Genomic DNA, 20,451 nt, shown 5'->3' with positions numbered 1-20,451 from the left:
AAGACCCATTGTACAGTAACTAATGTGCAGGCTTTAACAAGCGGGCTATTTAGCTGCGCTTTCCTTTTTCTTCCCTTTAAGCAGCGTGGGGTTGGGTTTTGTTTAAGAGGCGCAGATCCTCACTGATACCCTCCGTGGCTTGTCAGGCCTCCCAGAGCCAAGCTCTTGGGTCGCCCAAGTTGTGACGGGGTGATTTCAGTGCCGTCGCTCACCATTTGGGGGAATTATTCCCCTTTAACGTCTGCCTTTTGCTTCATTTTGGGCTTGGTTTTCCTCCCCTTGCAGGTGAGCTGCGTTTTGCACCCACGCCTGGCCGTGCTGCAGCTCTGCTCACCAAGGGGCTGGAGGGCGCTGGCTGCTGCAGTTTCACACCCGCCAGCTCTCCTTTTGGGGTACTCCTGCCTTTGGGGTGCTGGGTCCTGCGAGTCGGGGCCTGTCCTCTTCTGATGGTCGCCACCAACTCTGTTTCTCTCCGTAGGATGCGTCAGGATGAAACGCCACAGGCATCTGAGCACCAGTGACAGTTCAGACAATGAGAGTAAGTAGCCTGTGCTAGTTTTTCTTTGGTCTGTCACCCCCTTGTGGTTTCCTTCTGTGGTTTGAGGGCAAACTGTTTCACCTCCCATAATTAAAACAATGTTTCTTGCTTGATTTCTTCTCGCCTTCTGTGTTCTGAGCCCTGTTATGGGAGGAAAAGCAGGCGAAGGATCCTGTAAACTTGGGGGGGTGTTAAGCCTGCTTAGCATTTGAGGAGAAATTTGTGTGCCTTTCCCTTTCAGAGCTGCGAAAAATAAATCTGTAATTCAAGAGAAGTTTTGCTGCCCAGAGGAAGCTTTCCTATGGCTAGGGCCATACAAAAGTCCTGCTGTCTCATGCGGTACAGACCCTCAGCCTTTAGTCCGAGCCTTTATGTGTTGCAGTATCTGACACTGGTTCATCTACACCGTGGCCTGGTAGACAAGTCGGTGAAGCTCTGTTTTAGGAGTTCCTTGGCACATGTCTGGCTGAGGTTGCACCTTCCTCGTGCCCGCAAAGAACCTCTGCGTGGCAGGGTCTGTTTGCTTCCTAGGAGCCCATGCCCATCTGACCATGCTGTGTGCAACCGGGATTTGTTGCCACATTTGTTACGACTCAGCCATGTACTGAACTAGCACCGTGCCCAGGAACGTCTAGACATCACACTGTACTTTTCTGCCTCTCTCATCAGCACCCTTTAGTATCGTTGCTTTTTTTTTTTCACTTTGTTTTTCTAACACTTACAAGCTCTGTCCTCAGTTGTGCTCCTCCTTCCACTTCTGCTAGGAAGGAAATGAGGGAGAGTGGTCTGCATGCTTGTCTCTGTTTACTCACACTTGTGTCGGGCAGAGCAGAATGTACCCATAAACGCGGTGCGCTGTGGTTTTACAAAGAACAAGTGGAACAGGAGGAGCTGTAATCAAGCCTACAGACTGCAGAAGAGCTTTTTGCCCACATCTTGTCAAGAACGATCATAATTCAGGAGATTGGAGTGCCTTGTGTTTCACCGAGCAATTAAATGAATTGAAGCGAGCTGTAATGGTTCTGTTTCTTACTTCTTTTCTTTTTCTTAACAGGTCCTTCCACTTCCTTCTCGTCTTGTTCTAAATACAGGAGCAAGTCAAAAACACCAGCAAATGAACAAAAGAAACCTGCTGAGGTAAGAGCCAGGGTTAAAGATTGGTTACGGGTAGGTTTTTGTCATGTGTTTTTCAAGTTTCTAAGGCTTGAAATAGCGAGCTTTGAACCGGTGCCAGCGCGTTAGTTTGTTACCTGTCAGATGCTCCGTGACACTGTTTTTCCTCACCCTGTGACTAATGCAGGAGCTCCGGTGTTTGATGTCCCAAAATGACTTATGGCTTTGCAGACGGTACCTTGTGGTGCTTTATTCCCCTGAAATATCGTGTCTTTTTGAAATTGAAAAAGCTGGGATGGATCTGTGATTTGAGAGCGAAGGAAGTGGTTGGTGTGTGTGTGTGTGTATGGGCAGGCTGCCTTCTTTCTGCTCTAGGATGAAACAGGAACACCCCACTGGGCAGGTTACGTATGAACAGTGCTTAATCATCATCTGCCACTTTCTCACTCTTGTGGTTACCTTTAGCAAGGATTTTAATTGCCGTCCCTACCCGTTACTCCTATCACCACTGTCGCTGGATCGGTGTTCACCACTCCAGTCCCTTTTTCCTTCAGCGCTCGTGTGCACTGCAGTACTCAGATCCACCCTAGCAACCATCGCCACCGATTGCCCTTTTTCGGGAGGATTTTGTTGTCTGCCTCTTCCTCCAGATTTGGTGCCTGCTTTCTCAAGGGCTGAAGTCAGATAACAACTGCAAACGGGAAAATGTTTCTTGCAGTTAATTCCCCTTGCTTGCTGTCACGTCCCCTCCAAATGCATCCTTCAGCGTGCTGGTATGACTGTTGATGCCCGAGGTTACCGAGGAGAAAAAGACTGACAAAACAACACACTTTGCTTCTGTAGAATTTAAAACCCAGAGTTATGTCCCAGAAGTAATTTTTAGTACCATAACAGCAGCTTTTTAGCTGCTTAGATGCTACTGTGGGAGGCTGCATAAATATAAAGGTTGTGTTCGTAGAGCAGAAGCTATTCTGCAAACGTGCTTCGTGCTGCCTTTTCTGAATGCTGCTTCCCAGGCGAATTTGGTTTGGTAGGAGCAAGGTTTCAGAGCGTGTCCTCTCTTTGGAAGCTTAATTTTTATCATGAGTTGTTTGAACACAACACGCTGATTCATTCTGAAAAGGGAATCTTGTGTGAGTGTTTCCACACAACCCAAATTGGCCAGAGCTAGCTTTATAATGTTTGTTTACAGCCACCAAGAAGGTAAAGAAAACCCTATTACACTTTTTTACCTTTAAAGCATTGATCTTTGAGGATTACGGTTCTGTGAGAATTTTAATCTTAAAACAGCTCGTGGCTACGGAGGTCTTGAAATTGTTGCTCACGTTTGTCGTCGCAGCAGCTTTGTTGCTTGCCAGGCTGGGTAAGCGGGGACAGAAACAAACGCTTTGCCAGACTTGGTGCTGTTTCAAGTATGCCTCAGTGCCCAGTCCCTTACCAGTCCCTTCTCCCTGCCCAATTTTTTTATCTCGTCTTCCTAAGGATGCTCCCATTACTGTTTTTTTTCCCGTTGCTCCATTCTGTCTTCATGTGCGTCTGTGTGTACAAGCAATTATGAAGATGTGGCCCATGTATTCAGCCTACGAGTTTTCTTATTTACATAACTTCTAGGAATTAAAAGGAGCAGTGTTTTCAGTTCCTCCTCTTGTGACCTTCTTTGCTGCTTTCTACCTATCCCAAGATAAAATCTTGAACCCTTTATTGCTTGATAAATATAAAAATTTGAAGAACAAAATTTGGAATGTACGCTTTGAATTAAAAAAAATGTATTTTATAACATCTCCAGTAACAGTGGCATTTTTATGGTGGCTTTTTGTTTAAGAGTCTCCCTTCCCAGTTTAAAAAAAAAAAAAAAAAGAAAAAAAGAAAAAAAATCTTAGATGACGTCCTCTTCTGCAGGAGTGTCCCAAGTGCAATACTGCAATATTCCCCCTCCCCACAAAAAAAAAAAAAGGATAAAGAAGAGGAATGGATGGGAAGGTGACAGTAATAATCTCTACCCCTTGTGTGTAAGACTTCTGGCTATCCTTCTATTTTTTCCTTTCCCTGTGCTGGAAGCAAGCGCTCCTTCCAACCCCTAGGAAAGCATATGCTGGAGATCTCACGCAATGGTGTACTGCGTGAAGTGCTGCTGTCAGCAGAGCATTGAAATTGATTGTTAATGCACCAGCTGGTGACAAGGCTGGAAAGCAAAGTCTGACCCTACCACATACCCTTCAAAAAAAAAAAAAAAATCACGTTACGGTAATTCTGCAAGTTTTTTTTTGTGGTAAGAGTTGTCTAATATCCATTGGATAGAAATTGAAAATTTCAGGCTGACAGCATCCCTTTAGCAAGGGATCTCTTTAGCAAGTTGGCAGTGCTCTCCTTTCATTCACCTCTGCTTGCCAGGCAGCAGACGTTTCTTGAGTTAGTGATGCAGAAAATCTAAAAGGTCAAAGCTATAAATAGCTGTTTGGGAATATTTTTGCTCGTGGTCTTCGTACATTAATTTTTCTTTCGTGCCAGTAAGCCTGGCTCTCTCAATTATGTTGTGTGTGGATACATAGGCTTTTTTTCTACTTTCTCAGCCATCTCCAGTCCAACTATTGTCCAGTGTTTGGGTTTCCTCTTCAAATAAAAGCTCATTTTCAATATCGTGACGGACAGGTTAGTATATTTGTCAGCTGCTTCACAGGACATGCTTGTAGTGGCCGTGTTCCTCTGTAAATAAAATTAAAAAAAAAAAGTTGGCTGTGGCTGAGGAGTGCTCTGCCTTGCATTGCCTCTCATTGTAATCTATCTGATAGAGCTGTAACCTATCGCAAACAACTGACATGGGAACTTCAAGCTATCTGCTATAGCATTTACTTTGAATAACTAAACAGTGCTAAGGTTACAGATGCACCAGTAGTGTAAGTCAGAACAGTTCTTCTAGATCTTGCTGATGATGTTGGCCACGTGCAGCCTGTGGAGTTGCCTCTTACGGGCTCGAAGCTGGACAGGAAGGACTCGCAGGTCTGAACAGTTGGCTGCGTGGGAGTAGCAGGGTAGGAGGCACTTGGATGCCTGGCTCAGCATGAAGCCCCTACTTTGCTGTTTCCCATCTCCTTGGAAGCTGCAGCAGAAAACGATGGCAGCACAGCTGAAATCATTTTTGCAGGGAAAACCCATCAGCTGGCCCATGCTGAAGGACTGACCAGTTCTTTTCCCCCAGGCTAGTGGGGGCACAAAAGAGCCAAAGAGATTCATGTGACACTCAAACTTATGATTTGTTTTGTTGTTTTTTTTTTTTGTTGTTTTTGTTTTTCAGTCTTCCCTCCCTCTCTAAACTGTAAGAGAGTTAAGTTAGGATTATGTGTTGTGGGTTTTTTTTAAACCCTGCCCGTCTAAGGTGGCAGTATTTTACCTCTCCCTGCAAATAGGGTTCCGAATCCCACAGCAATAGTAGTTTTTAATCCCTCATTGCTGATAGCGACAGCTGTGTTATCATGTGAAATGTAGCTTGTCTTCCCCAAGTAAATGGTCTGCTTTCATTACTGGGGTATGTGAAACTTTTTTTTAGTGGCATTTAACTGTCACATAAATTGTAGGTCTTGATCCTGAGGAGCACCCTGCAAGATTAGACTCTGAGCAGAAAATGGATTCTTTTTGCAGTTGGAAAGTGGTTGGTTTTGTTCTGTGAATGAATGGGCAATATGATTAAATCATATCGTTTGGCATGCCCCATGCATAATAGAAGAGGAGTCTGTCACCTTTCTGTGCGTGCTTTAGAAGATCCTGAATTAACTGCAACAGCTTGGACATCTCTGTGGGCTTCTCAAGACCTCTGGTCAGCATCCCTTATTCATTTTAATGAGCTGGTTTGTAGCCTGAGTGGGTTAATTGATTAAAAGAAACTAATAATACTTTCATCTAAATCAGAGTGCAACCTTGCTGTTTGTTTTTTTTTTTTTTTTTTTTTTTTATCTTTTTATACCATCTCAAGATATTTGAACTCCTTAACAAGAGGTGGCCGGAATGCACAAGGGCATGGAGAAGTTTGCTTATGATAAGGCTGAGCTGTTCTGCCTTTGGGATTGAATGCGCAGGCATGATAGTAAAATTCAAATGGTCTGCAAAAAGCAGAGGTAGAGCTTCGGTCCTGTGATGGAGGAATGGGGGAGGAAGGGTGGGAGAATATGAATGAGGCCAAAAGTTAGGAAGTCTGCTGGAATTAATAGGATGTCCTTTTCCGTGCACCATGTAATTAAGACTGAAGCTCATCTGCATAGGAAGTTGTGGAGCCTGAGAATTAAACGTGATTAAAAAAGGAATTAAACGGATGGCAAGGAGTACAGATTTTTCTAAGTATCTTGTTTAATTAATACCATTTTTAAAAATTGATTGTTGAGTTTAATCCCCAAATCCAAAGTTTATGTCTGATTAGCAACCAGGAGGAAACTCAATGTGTTCTTACACGGTTCTCGCATGTGCTTCTGGCTCCCAAGATGGTGCTGTTAGAGATAGCAGAGATAAGACATTTGGCGGGGTTGATTTAGTGTTTGATTTCCTGGTTTTTCCTATAAACACTAGTAAAAGAGGCTGAGAAGATTAATGGCTGCTCCAAAGAAAGTGCGATATTTCATTTGCTCGAGTCCTGGCTAATCCTTGGAAATAGTTTTAGGGAGTAGGAGTTTGACTACTAGGATTTACTGCAGGGCACGGCCAAATTACTTAGATGTTTGAGAAGTACAAGCTGAATGCTACACTTCTGTCTGCTTTAGCTGTTTGAACATCATTAGTTTTTAGGTCCAGTCAGTATACATGCCTGGAGCTGTAGCTTCATGGCTGTTTTACAATTATTTTGACTTCTATTTGCTTTGCTACAATGCAAACCAACCAACCTGTGCTGTCGTGAGACTCTAGCCTCCTTTGTAATAAGGTGCCTTAAATTAGAAATTAATGCCCAGGTTGCAGTGTATTAATGAGGAAAAAAATCTACCTCACAAGGATGAGCCCACTAAATTTTGGGAAGTGGTGTGTCCCTTACAACTCTGTCCCCTGTAGGTGGGCAGTCTTTGGCAGATGTGAAACATCTATACAAAAATTGAAGTACACTACATGTATTAGATTAGATTATCTGTACTCAGATATTATGTGGCTGCATTATGCTTGTCTTACTACAGTTTGTCCACAGTGTTATTTATGTGGTGATTTTAGGTATAAACTGATGCTTTTTAAGTGACTTTAATTTTTGCTGATGGTGTTAAATGTGAGAATTACGAATTACAGCGGGACAGTAAGCTTTGCTGATGGGTGACTTCGGGATGAAAAAGAAGATAATTGTGGAGGTGTATAAAAAATGCCTGAAAACCTGATGGAAAACTTGTGTTCTTATGTAATTTACTCTGCATTTTAGAGAAAATGCCTCCTGTTGGATGGGTATTTGGCACCTGGAATTTCATCTCTGGCCTTCAGGATGGGTTGTGAAGGAGGTGAAAAAATCAGAAACCTACTGGGTGTTTCAGCTTTCTCTTTTTAGAGTGGGGTACTGAGGATGTTTCTGAGGTCATGTTTCTGGGGAAATCTGGGTGGGGAAAGGCATATTTTTTCCCTCCTGCCTTTTAAAAATCTCTACTTTGTTCCTGGGACAGCCAGACTTCTGACTCTCTAGACAGCGGGCGTGAGGAAATGAAGTGTGTACTGCTGACTCCTCCGGGGCTCTGCCAGGCGCCAGGGGAAGCCTGAGGAGTGAAGCAATTAGATGCAATCCAGGAGAAATCCTGCTTTAATTGTAACAGCAGCAGAGCGGTTAACATGTGCTTTACTTAAACCTCTGCCACGTGGTTCCCAGCGGTGGCCTACGTGGCCATGGGAGCACCTTACCGCGGTGGAGTTCTGTAGGGAGGTGGTCACATACTGAAAAGCTCAGTGTCACGAGAAGAAATAGGATTTTTCTTACCGTTTTTAAGAGATGACCCAGTCTGTTCGCTCTCACTGACACAAGCATTTGGGCAAGTTGAATGAGCAATAGGATCAGTTGCCGGTGGTAGAAGCGTGTAAGGGAGGTATTAAATTAAGTTTTTGACTCATTTTGTTGTGTTTTTTTTCTTTTTGAGGAGGGAGGAGGTCTTTATTCCCTGTTCCCCCCCAAATGTGGCTTTAGGTTTGCATTGATCACAAACAAAACGTTCCTGAGGTCTGTGCAGATCTGGTATTTGCATGGCTCAGTGAAGATGGAGGCTGCAGAAGGCTGTCGTGTAGTTAAGACCCGATCTCTGTCTATGATACTAGTATTTTACTATAATTCTCTGTAGCATTGCATGTGCCTCCCCGATATCTTTAGCAGATAAGGATATTGCCCAGAAAGCCATATTCTTTAGTGGATAGCCTTGATTTATTCCCAAAGTCAGCGTGGGGGTGGGGGTCCTGTGAGGAAGATTAAATGTCGAATTTTCCCAGTGTTTGCCGAAGGAGTTCATGTTGAAGTCAGACAGCTCCTGGTGCCACATTTACAAACTCCTGATTCAAGAAGTTCATTTTCCTTGGACATGCACTTCTAGCATAATTTACAAATAGGACTCCCAAGTCTGAAAAACAAATAAAACACATGAACTGTATCTTTCCATCCACAGGCCCATGGTCTCACTGTAGCTTGGTGTTGGTGCCGTGGAGGAGCAGAGCGTGCTTATTGTGGAGAATTTTTGTAGGATTTAGGCTGTTAAAGGCTTAGAGACAACAGCGTGTCTCTGCAGTGGTGCCTAAGTTGTTCTCATTGCTTCAGCAAATCTTGTCAGACTTCACTGCAGAGCAAAAAGACCAGAGAACAAGGTTTCCTCTTCTAAACTGGAGTCCCAGCTTTAAAGTGTGAAAAAAAAGTTGTACAGTTTCTCAACAAAACGCTTGGTATTTTTATTGTGACATAAGCAAGCGTGTTTTTCATTGGCTTCATTCAGACAAATTGCTGCACCATTTTCAGCTGAAACTGTAAAGCTCCTGGCAGCTACGTGACAGGAGAGGTTCAGACCGAGCAGTCTCGCACGGTAAGCAGGGCTGAAATCCATCGCTTCCTTCACGCTTTCAATTGCCAAAAATATTTTTTTAAACATCCCACTGTCACGCTAACTTCTGAGGAGGCTTCCAGCAGGTGGATGTTTCCTGTTGGTGTGTGTACAGACCCCATCGGGTGGCTTCTGGCAGCTGTAGTTGTGCTGGGCAGGGCCCTGCCGCGTGAGGTACGAGGTGCATGGCAATGGTGCTGGCCGAGTCGCCTCACGCGAGGGGCCCTGAATCCTCCCAGGTGGGTGGGGACACAGTGCTAGCCTAGGCACGCTCATTATTGAGCTCTCTTTGGTTTCTGTGATACTACAGATGATGCTAAAATACAGCTGAAGGCTTGTGTTTTGTGTGTGGCTAGAAATGTAGGTGCTTTGGGGTGACTGACGCTCACTGCTGTGACCGAAAGGCGAGCGCTGACTGGAAGTGAAGGGGTCACTGCCAGGAGAGGCTGCATTGCGCTGGCTGTTGCCTCATGGATGCAGTAAGTGTCACAGAAGAGTCCAAAAAGACACAACCATGAGGAGAAGTTGGCTGTCTAAGTCCTGAACGTGTGTCAGCCCTTTGAGCTGGCTTTGAGTCAGCCTTGAGGCCGACTGCAGGAGTAAAACTTACTTAATTGATAAGAAAAAATTTACTTGATAAGGAAACATGTTTACTGCGTGAAGAGATGATGGATGATGAGAGCTGGAGATCGTGGTGTCTCTGTAAGGATTCTGGGTGTCTGCGGGAAATACTCACCTGGACTCGTGCTGTAAGTGTGAATGGCAATGAAAGCGTTCTTAGGAAATCTTAGTTGGGTTTGGGATCCCTGAAGGTTTCAACCATTGCATTTATATTGGTTAAATCTTTGGCCTCCGGTGATAGCACCACTGTAGACTTCAGCGACCTGAGGTGGAGAACTTCATGTTGCTGCATGGTGACCGTGTGGCCAGGCAAAAAATAAAGTTCGTGCTCTAAAAATAGAGATGATACAGCTCACGTACATAATGGACAATCAGGAGATGAATTTGCTGCTAAGCAGTGTAGTTAGATGTAGTTGGAGTACTGCTGCCTTTCAGAGCGTTTTTCATTTAGTGTTTAAAAAACAGCGGTTTTGATATGTAACACTCTAGGTCTGTGTTTCTCAGTGCTTTAAAAGGTAGTTTGTAAGGCACTTAACCCCTCAGATAAGGTTTGAGGAATATACGTTGTAATGATTAAACCATTGCATTTCTCAGTTATTGGATTATTTTTCCTTATGGAAAAATTATGGGTTTCTTTGGCACTGTGCCGTGTTAGTGCCTCGCAAACCTGGCTCTGTATTCGTAACAAAAAAATTACAAATTCTTTACAATGGCTTAAAACACTGCACATCTTATTTTTGCTGTGTAGACATACTGCTTGTGTTAAAATGGATGCTTACAGCGTTAATGCTTTCCCTCCTGTCACTGAGGCTTTAGTTGCTCTCTATTTTTGAGCTTCCAGGTTAACTTGCTCTCCTGGCAGCCTACGAGCGATGCAGACGTAGCGCACAGTGAAGCAACTCCTGTGCTCTGAGCTACCAGCAGCCTCTTTCAATACCTGTTTCTACTTAAAAGTGCAGTGCCTATTTTTTTTGTTACAACGATTTCTTGATGATTTCCAAGAACAGCTGAGAATTTTTGCAGTAGGCATTAACCGGTCTGGTGCTGTCAAATTGAAAAGGGTATGCGAAGATATTTGGCTCTGAAGTATTTTATTACTGTTCTGGCTATAAAACTGAATTAGTAAGAAGAGAGTTCAACCTGCCACAGCTTATTGCAGGGATATTTTCCCTTCTCATTTTATTGCCCTTTGAGGATTTGATTTCTCATTATGATAACACAATTAATTAGTTGCGATGTCTCCCCAACACGAAGTTGTGGTCACTGTTCTGCTTTTATGGATGTTAAACTTGGGCAGGGTAGCAGTGGGAAGGAGAAAAAAAAAATAAAATATTCATCTGCCCTTTATTTGAATTTCATGCACCTGTAGTTGACAGGCATTTACATCAAGTAAGCTTTGAGATCCTGGTTGAATGGTTTGAAATCCTGGTTGCATGTTCGTCAGACTGGAATCCTCTGCAGCCAGGAGCTGGGTGTTAGAGCTGGAGGTTTGTCACGGGTGGCCTACGCTGGTGTGTTTCACCATGTAGGTTTGCTAAGGAGTCCCGAGGCTGGATTGCATTTTTGTGGTGGCATTGCTGGGGTTCAGGCATAAAGCAAGGCAGAATTCGTGCTTCAGTGTAGGCAGCTGTTTGTCTTCAATGCTGAAGATCCTGACCAGTAAAACTTCAAATGGATTTAGTAGATGAGCAAGTGCCTGTACATCAACTTTGCCATGGCAACTGCTCTGAGCTCATGATGAATATGACAATTAGAGGGAGCTTGACTGAGCGGAGGAAAAAGATATGCAACCTTGTACCTAAGTTGGGATGAAGCATGCAGACTGGCAAGTAAAATGAGCTGTTTGAAAGTGATATTATAAATAAACTAGGTACAGGCCTCCTTTCCCCCTTTCCCTTGGTAACCTGCAGCAGCTTGCTTTCTTCCTTCTGATTAGACTTCAGGCAGCAGCGTGGTTTTGAGTTAGCTGAAAATTCTTGCCATGCTGCACCTGGTATGTTAAGAGTCAATAATCTAGATGACTTCAAATTAATGTGTTTGTGTGCCAGCACTCTTTAAAAAAAAAAAAAAAAAAAACTAACAACATACGCGCATTGTTTCAGTGTAGATTATGAAAAATCCATACTGCTTCCCCTGGTGGAAATCTTTTTTCTCAAGCCTCTCCTCTCTCTGGGTTTCCTTTGCAGGTGTTCCGCAAGGATCTCATTAGTGCCATGAAACTACCGGATTCTCACCATGTTAACCCCGATGAATATTACGTCTTTGCGGACACGTGGAAACAGGAATGGGAGAAAGGAGTCCAAGTTCCAGCCAGTCCAGAAACAATTCCACAGCCTTCTCTCAGGTAATAGCGATTGCACATCAAGCATGTGCGCAGAATGTGAGCTCAGAGAAGGTGGCCTCTCAGAGAAGAGGTGGTCTAAACACAGCCCACGTTTCCTTGTTGTTACGGTTACACCTCCAAAGCATCAGCCTCCAGGCATGCTTTTAAGCCAAACAAGCACCAATTTGGAAAACATTTCTGTGGCACTTCAGATCTGGTTCTGTCTAGATACCATGATGGTATCTACATTACAAGTGTAAAAAGGGGATTTTGTTTTTTCCTGAGTCGCGTGGTGCTATGGGTTAAATCTGTTTTCTCTTTTAAGTGTGGAAAGTTAAATTAAAAATAAACCTAAATCTTGCATTGCTTTCATGTTACTTGAAAAGCCTCTCTATAAAGCATGAAGAAATAGAACAGTAGGCGCTCAGGAATAGCTGGTACCCGATCAAACTACTCTCTTGTTCACATAATACAATTTTTGTTGGTGTTGCCAGAGCCTTTAACTCCTTCTGCTATCTTTTTCCACAAATAGCCTCTGATCAATATACAAGTTCAGTGATGTCAGTTTCAGGAGACAGATTGTTTGTCCTCTGGTCTTGTGTTTAGACCAGGAAAACCAAACAGTGTAGTCCTGTAACCTTTCCTGGTGGAAAAAGTGTCTTTTAGTGTAGAGGTATTACTGCCAGCATGGTCTTCAAGACGAAGATAAATGAATTGTCCAGTGAAAGCGCTGATGCCAGCATAATTTAATTTCCACTGGGGCTATTGTCAGTACCAAGTTATTAAAAATAAATATATTGCATCTCATACCAGCAGTATTACGTTAGAGTTAAAAATTGATACAGAATGGTCTGGACTAGAGAAAAGAAAAGCTCACAAGGGAACACGAGAAAAAACGAGCAAGGTGAAGGGGGGAAGAAGAATGGCAGAGGAGCATTGTTTGTGCTGACATTGACAGCCCACATTGTCCAGTTAGAATTATGTGGGATACTGCTCGGCTGCTGCCTGCTCCTCCTTTCCTCCTCTGGCCTTGTTTCCCACAGCTTTTCTTTTCTGCTGGTGCCGGGGAGGGCGAGCTCTGGAAAGCACGCAGAGCTTCTCACGTATGGCACTGTTCCATTCAGTATCTCCCTGGCTTCCTTTCACATGCAGGGCCTCTCGCATCAAATGCAGAGAAAGATCGACTTTATCTAGCTAGGGTCAGTCTCTCCATTCTCATAGGCTAGTTTACTAGGCAAGCACTAATTTTTATCTCTTAAAATAATTGAAAGGTTAAAAACACCAGTATTTTTTTCCCTTTGCTTCCTGGATGATTTTTAGCTGTTTTTTCCCCTCTACGTTTTTGCTCAGCAACAGAATGGTTCTTACAAATGTATTATTTTTGTTATGTAACGTGGATGAAGTGTCACATATAAAATATGGGTAGACTGCTTAACCCCAATGAAGAGCAAACATCTCTTCCTCCTCTCCCTAGCTGCAGCAGAATAAATCAAGCTTTCCTGAAAAAGCTGGAATCCTGAGGACTGTAAGCTGGCAAGATTTCCTTCTATCGTTTAGGAAGAAGACAGAACAAAGATTGTAGGGTTTTTCGGCATAATACTTTCTGTGTTTCAAAAACATTTGCATCGCCATGCTAGTAGCATTTGTTAAGTTGAAAATATTATGCACAGGCTTACATTTTAAAAATGATTCTGTCTACGTAGCAAACCTTAACATATTTCATGTGAAGAAATGACATTTACAGAATCCTGTCTTCCCACCCTGGCTTCACTCACAGGCTAGTTTAAAATCTGTGAGATGCTAGATTTCTTCGCACTTGATAACAAATATTTCATGTCTTTCAAGGCTGAATCTTAAAAAGCTGGAGCTAACTCCCTGTTTCCTCTTTATTTTCATGTGTAGGGTTGTAGCAGAAAAAGTAAAAGAAGTACTGTATACACGACCCAGGAAGTACATCCACTGCTCCAGCCAGGAGCCCACAGAGCCAGGTTACATCAACATTTTGGAATTGGCAGAATCGGTGTGTCGCTATGACTTGGATGATATGGACATCTTTTGGCTCCAGGAGCTAAACGAAGAGCTTACTGAAATGGGTAATTTCACAACGTGTTCTAGTTTTTAAAGCAGCAGTTAACTGCTGCTGCTTGAGTTGTAGTCTGCTGTGTGAGATTCCTTAAAGATTTTTGAATGAGAATTGGATGGAAATGCTAGGAAAAACGAGGTAATGAACAGCTATAAAAACATTTAAACTGAGTTGCTGGATCAGTTAGCGTTTGATATTTTACCTGTTGTGCCTAGAAACTTCTTCACGTCCAAAATCACGTGCAACTTCTGCAGGCTGATAGAGGAGGGGAAGAGCCCAAACCAGGTGGAATTAATTTTAGGGCATTAAAGGTTAAAAATATTGCATAGGAAAAACACATGCTTCCATTTTTTAAACTTGTACGTATTATTGCTACAAAATACAGAGTTCTGAGCAGCTGACATGCTGGGTTCTTAACAGAATAATTAAGTTGCACACATGCTAGCCCACTTAAAATCTGCTAAATAAACTTTTTTTTTTTCCATACGAGTTGTGGGTATAGAAGGCTTTGAGGTGGAGTGAACTATGAAAAATAATCTTGGAGATATTGCTGGAATAACTGGGTTGTGGTGGGATGGCCTGTGCAGCTGGTGCTCTTCCATGGACGAGTGCAAAAGGGAGATATTTAACATCTCCTGTTCACAAAGGAGGAACTAGGTGGGAAGGGCTAATTGGTAGGGGCATAGGCTGTAGCAGGTGTGAAATAGTGGAGACTGAGATCCTGAGGCGAGCAAAGAGGAAATAGCCTTCTGCTCCTGGGCTAACGGAGAGCAGGCTTCTGCTTATCTGGGGAGCTGCTAGGTGGGGAGTGAGGCAACTCTGAAGGGTGAAGTTGCTGGAGAGAGCTAGCAGGGCTTTAAGGACACTCTCCTCAAGAAGCACAAGAGTGATCATGGCTTTTCTGGGTCTGAAATCACCATCCCTGGAGATTTTCAAGGTCTGACTGGGTGTGTTTGTGAGCAGCCTAATCTGGATTCAGTGCTGGCCCTGCTCTGAGCAGGGAGCTGGGCTGGATCCCTCCAAGGCCAATTCCCACCTGAATGATACCGTAATCCTTTACGTTCAGGGAGTGGAAGAAACATTCTGGCACTGGAGAGAACAGTTTAGTACCAGAAGGCACTCTGTTTTAGCAGTCATTTATCTTTTCCATCTCCCTGTTTATCAGGTGCAACAAGAAATCAAAATGATCAGCCATCTCCTTGTCCAGCAGTTGGAGTGATGTTTTTTGTCTTATGCACAACCCAGACTTTTACTTCAATAGTCGTTCTGTTTGTATTTATAAAACCCTGCTAAAATTAGCCAGTGAATGATAAAAGGCTTTTTAAATTTAAGTCGTGTATGCTGTGGTAGTTGCTGGAAGTTGTGCTTTATGTCCCCATCTCAGACCAGGTCAAAAGCACCTGACTGTCTCCCAATTCCCCCCTCCCCGTTCTGCACTGCAGGGTGCGGGCCCCTGGATGAAAACACGATGGAAAAGACGATTGAAGTGCTGGAGCGGCACTGCCACGAGAACATGAATCATGCGATTGAGACTGAAGAAGGGCTGGGCATAGAGTACGATGAAGATGTCATCTGTGATGTGTGCCGGTCCCCTGACAGCGAAGATGGGAATGATATGGTGTTTTGTGACAAGTGTAACATCTGCGTCCATCAGGTCGGTGCCTGCGGAGGCGTTGACACTGTCCTCTGGTCTTTGTTTACCTTGGCAAGCGTGGAATTTGAGCTGGTATTAAACATGGAGGGCTTTGCCATTTGCTGGGTAAGGAGGGTGGTGCAATACCAAGCCCAAATTCTGTAGTCTGGGAGTTACAGCAGGTAAGTGGCCGAGCACAGTCTGTGTGTGGACCTCTGTCACCCAGCAGGAGTGTGAAGCGTCCTCAGGACTTGCAAGCGCTTTCTCTGTGACCATAAAGCCCTTTATTAACCCTCCTTTTGAAAATAAATAGGGTGGAGAGCGCTGCCTGCCTATATGTAAAGAATTCAAAGACAGCTTATTTAAGAGCTGGGGTTTTTCCCTCCTTGATTGACTTGTTAACTTGTTAAGAAAGCCTGGCAGCAACCAGAAAGAGTTATCACTTCGATTTTTAATCTGGATGGGCCCTGCTTCACCAAGCAGCCTCAGGTCTGTTCGTCATCACGCCGCTTGGAGGCGGGGAGGAGGAGTGCGAGAGATTTCCTCCTTCACAGTGCCCTCTCATGCCAGCTCAGCCAGATTGCCAAGTTACTGGTTTGGTAGCCTAGGCCGCCTCCACTCATTAGCTGGATTAAATTAGGGAACGGTTTACGTCCGTCTCCAGCCTCCTAAATGTGATCTTTTGGTATAATGCCACTTCTGCATCAGTAATAGAAAGAGTGTTGGTGGGAACGTGCCTCAGAACAGGAAAAAAATAAATCACTTGTAAAATTGAGATTACAGCTCCCCCTGTTGGGTTTTTACAACAGTCAGACATGAAAATAGCGTTCAGGTTAGTCTGTCCTGGTGGTTCTGTAATGCAGGATTTCACTCAGGAAAGTCCCCCTCTCTCTAGGCGTGAGGGGAATGCGCAGTGTTTGGTGATACTGCTTCATGGTCAGTACCAGAAGGGGAAGCAAGCACGGGGATTTTATACTGGATTTGAATCTAAAAGGCTGGTTACAGCTGGCAAGGCTTTCAGTCTGACTGTTCCCAGATAGGGTGTTGGGAATGGTGTGATTTCCTTAGAAAGCAGCCCTGTTGGTAAGGCTTCTTGCTGTGAGTGGTGTCGGATACACTCAGCTTTAAGATGTGCCTGTATTCAATAGGGTACAGGTGTAGTTTGCCATGAAGGAGAGCTATGAATCTGAATTAGAAAGCAAAGTGCATTTCTTATTTCTTTTTAATCCTCAAATTTAGGAAAAGGTAAGAAATCCCTCAATTTTCAAGGGGTCAAACGCAATATTCAGGGAAATAGGCCTAAAAAAGAGCATCTCATCATTTCAGTATGTACTGTAACTCTAGTTTGAATGTATATATATAAAGTCAAATGATAGAATGTCAGAACTGTAACCACAAAGATAATTTAATACTGTATGCAAAAATCTTCAGAAAAATCTTCAAAAACCAGCTCACTGCTTCACATCTAAACATATTTATGTTACTGTAAAGTTGTTAGCGATAGGAAATGGTGATTTTTAGGAAGGTCTACATAAATGCTGAAGCTAATTTAAAGAGATGTCTCCTTTTTTTCTTCAGAAACTTAAAAAGTTTATTAAAAAAAAATAGTTAATTGCTAAATGCAAAGATGAAGGTTCTTAATGGCAGTGTTTGTTCAGTCACAATGGCTGTTCTGTGCTGTGAACAAACAATACCAAGACACATACTTTAAAAAGAAGCAGGCGTAGAAAGCATTTGTTTTATAGGCTGTAAATCTCTTTGATCACCTGACTCCTTTTAAGGTAACGAAATTGGAGAAGGATTAAGCAAAGGCCAAACTGTGCCTTTAGGATCTGAAAGCTTTGTGCTGTATGAAAATCAATGTTTGGATGTGAAATCCTATTAGTGCAATGATCTCGATCCCTGTTTTCTCCCAAGGCGTGCTACGGAATCCTAAAAGTCCCTGAAGGGAGCTGGCTGTGCCGCACCTGCGTGCTGGGGATACACCCCCAGTGCCTCCTGTGTCCCAAACGAGGAGGTGCCATGAAAGCCACCAGGACAGGGACCAAGTGGGCGCACGTGAGCTGTGCCCTCTGGATTCCAGAGGTAAAGCCGAATTTCCAACTCATCCTTCTGTATCATGGTCCCTACTATCCTCTTTCTTCTCTTCTTCCTCCTCCTTGTTCCCTCCTTTGCTTTTTCACATTTTCATGATTTTAATATATCTATATGGCTTAGTCCTGGGCTTTATTCTGAGTCTGCAGAACCTGCAAAGGCTGGGAGAGAGAGATTAATCCCTTTGTTGGCCGTTTCCCCCGCCGACACACTGAGCAAGCACTCCTTGGTGTCGTTGCGGTACCCGAGTGACCTGCTGGAAGGGCTTACTGATGTAAGATAGCGTTCGCTGCGTGACTGCAGCTTCGTTACCTCTCTTAGCTCCTGATAAATGTGTGCGCTCTTAGTTAGGTGTATAATTTGCCTGAATACATTCACTTTTTTTAAAAACGAACAAACAAAACAAAACACAAACATACTACATGATTTGTATTGGATGGACTCTGAGATCGGCAGATGTTTGTAGTTAAGGTATTTTAGAATGATTTTTTTCTGAATGGTAGGGAGAAGAAAAATCTTCTACATTATATTTTGTAAGAAAAGGCTTTAGTTGCATGCACATATGTGAAGTTTAATAACGAAGCTTTACACTTGCTCTATTTAGAATCAAGGTTAGCATCACAATATAATTGTGTAAATTGGAATATTCACTCCTGTATAGATGGGCTGTTTGTTTAATTTTGTGCTCAGATCTGTATTTGTTTTCTTTCTGTTAAGATCCACAGATCCATTACAGTGGATGGTTTAGCACGAAGCTGTAGCCACAGCTGTTGGCACTGTGATGCCAAGGGGCTGCCTTATTTCTCAAGCCTTCTGTTCCGAAGCAGCCAGGCCTTGCCTTTGCAAAACTTCACAAGGAGGATGTTAAGATTCTGGATTATTTTTTTTAACGTGGTAGCACGGTGCCGTGTGTATTTCCTAGCTCTGTCACAGGCATACGTCTGCTTTGCAGGGAGGTTATCTTTGCAGTTCTGCTTTCCCTTCAGGCCAGCGTGTACTTCCTGGTGTCTCATCCACCTTTAGGAAGAAAGGAGTAGAGGGGGGAGAAAACACAAAAGATTAAAATAAATAAAAATCTCCTGACTTCTGTACTTCTGAAGTGCATTTCTGTGAGCAGACAGGTTTTCCTCAGCGGTCCTTTCCGTGTGCGGTTGCCTTGATGTCCTCCTCAACAGAAGAGGAGCAGGCAGGTTTGGAAAGCAGCTGAGCACAAGACGGGGAGCCAGTGCTGCCTTCTTGCCTGCACACCTCCCTCCGGCTGAGGGAGAGAAGCCCAGGGAGTGCCCAGGTGGGAGAGCTCAAACCCAGCTGCTCCTGCAGCCATCGGCGGCTCCAGGCCTCGGGCACCTCCTCCCCTCTGCAGCAAAGCCGAGTGTGTCAGGCATAGCAAGGAGGTGGCACCTGCCAGGAGAGGTGGGAAACGCCTCTCGGATCCGTTCATCCTCTCTGTCCCCTGCATTGCTGTTTGTAGGAGGAAGAAAAAATAAAAATCAGTCACCAAGGAAGCCAAAGAAAGCTTTGGGAATCTCTGTTAAAATGTTGGGTTCCTTTCTGGAGAATCACTGTAGCATAATGTGATCACTGGACTGGAAACACCCAGAGTTTGAAGACCCAGAGATACTTTATGGCACGGTGCATATTCCCTTGGAACTGCCCCAGAAGAAACAAACATGATAAAATCTCTGCTGCTTCCCCGCTGTGCCCCCAACGAGACAGAACAAGGCAGAAGGCAGAGAAAAGTGAGTCAGAACCATGTTTGTGGTAAAACCTTCAAAGAGGGGCTTGATGAGTCACCAAGTGTAGGCTAGCAACGTTGCATGCGGTTGCAGTGGGGATTTGTTGTCCTTCATTCATTCATTCAGCACTCTCTTGAAATGTGGGTGGGGTTTCTTTCCTCCCTCCCCTGGTAAGCTGATGGTGTCAAAAGGCTTTGTTGACCTTCACTTGGCTGATTGAGACACTTGAAGGTTTTTATTTCATGAAGTGCCCTCATCGTTGGTTTATATCCTTTTATTCTTCTGCCATTATTGTCTTTTAGTGTAAATGGCTCTTCTATGCTTTCTTTAAAGACCTTCTTTGAAAAAAAGGAAAGACTTTGAGATGAGAAAACTTGCTCTGCTTTGAATTTCAAGATTTCTCTGCCTTAGAGGCCCCACTGCAGACACATCTTCCCTCAGTCAGTGTGCTGTCAGCTGAAGCACAAAGCCATTTTTCCTTAGCTGCTGCTGGGGGCAGGCTACCGGTGGAGAGCAGGGTGGTGGCAGAGATGTCAGCTCACCGTGGAAGTCACAGAGAAGAGGCTTCAACAGCCCCACCGTTCTCTCTCTCCCACTTTTACAACTTCTTCAGAGTACAGCAGTCAAAAAGGAACCCGGCACAACATGAAGGAGGAACAGAGAGGCTACGTGTTAAGGCAGATTGTCGGTTCTGCCTTGGTTAGGGAGGCTTTGGGAAATGGAAAGGTTGGCCTCTCAGCTCTCAGGATCCCTCGTGAACAGCTGAGTTCAAACAAACTTTGCCTTGACTCCTCTCTGGGAGTGTTAGGAGCACGCAGGCGGCACGAGGCCAGTGTAAATAAACTGCACCTGACTCAAAGCGCCTCGTGGTGTTTTGACAAAGCAGGGTAATGTAAACAGGCAGCACTGCAAGCCCAAGGGACAGGATTTCTAACACAAATATTTCCTGCCTTCCAGAGTCCCCTCTGGGGAAGCAGCAGGGAGAGCACTGAAGGGGGCAGAGAGCAAAAAGATGTGTGTCAGTTCCCAGCTTCTGCTGGGACGCACGGAGGAAGGGTGGTGCCACCCAGTCTCCAGGAGAAAATCACTGAAGGTTCCTTTCTGAAAGGAATAAAGACAGCGTGGCAAGTTGATGCAACCCCTTAATTCCCACAGGAAGTCTTGCCTGTTGATTCTGGTAACTGGGGCAAGAAACGCAGTCAATCTTTACAATATTGTCTCAGAAACACCTGGGTGACTTGTAACCAGCTCTGTTTTGAGCAGCATTGAGGTAGGTTGATAAAGGGTC

At 44.1% G+C, this 20,451-nt stretch overlaps 1 protein-coding gene across 4 annotated transcripts in view; it reads left to right on the top strand.

The window, feature by feature from the left end:
* The window catches only part of JADE3 (jade family PHD finger 3), a 54,755-nt gene that overhangs the window by 24,306 nt on the left and 9,998 nt on the right, over positions 1–20,451 (top strand). For all 4 annotated transcript variants that reach the window (XM_038173166.2, XM_027446947.3, XM_072030407.1 and 1 more), the window contains 6 exons: positions 479–538; positions 1,593–1,675; positions 11,481–11,638; positions 13,520–13,710; positions 15,143–15,354; positions 17,251–17,418. In XM_038173166.2, coding sequence (XP_038029094.1) covers positions 490–538; positions 1,593–1,675; positions 11,481–11,638; positions 13,520–13,710; positions 15,143–15,354; positions 17,251–17,418 — 861 coding nt within the window. In that variant the 5' untranslated portion in view covers positions 479–489. The remainder of the gene's footprint in view (positions 1–478; positions 539–1,592; positions 1,676–11,480; positions 11,639–13,519; positions 13,711–15,142; positions 15,355–17,250; positions 17,419–20,451) is intronic.

This window comes from Anas platyrhynchos, chromosome 1 (assembly GCF_047663525.1).
Source record: "Anas platyrhynchos isolate ZD024472 breed Pekin duck chromosome 1, IASCAAS_PekinDuck_T2T, whole genome shotgun sequence".
In the NCBI taxonomy this organism is placed as follows: domain Eukaryota; kingdom Metazoa; phylum Chordata; class Aves; order Anseriformes; family Anatidae; genus Anas; species Anas platyrhynchos.
This window is presented reverse-complemented; position numbering and strand designations above follow the sequence as displayed.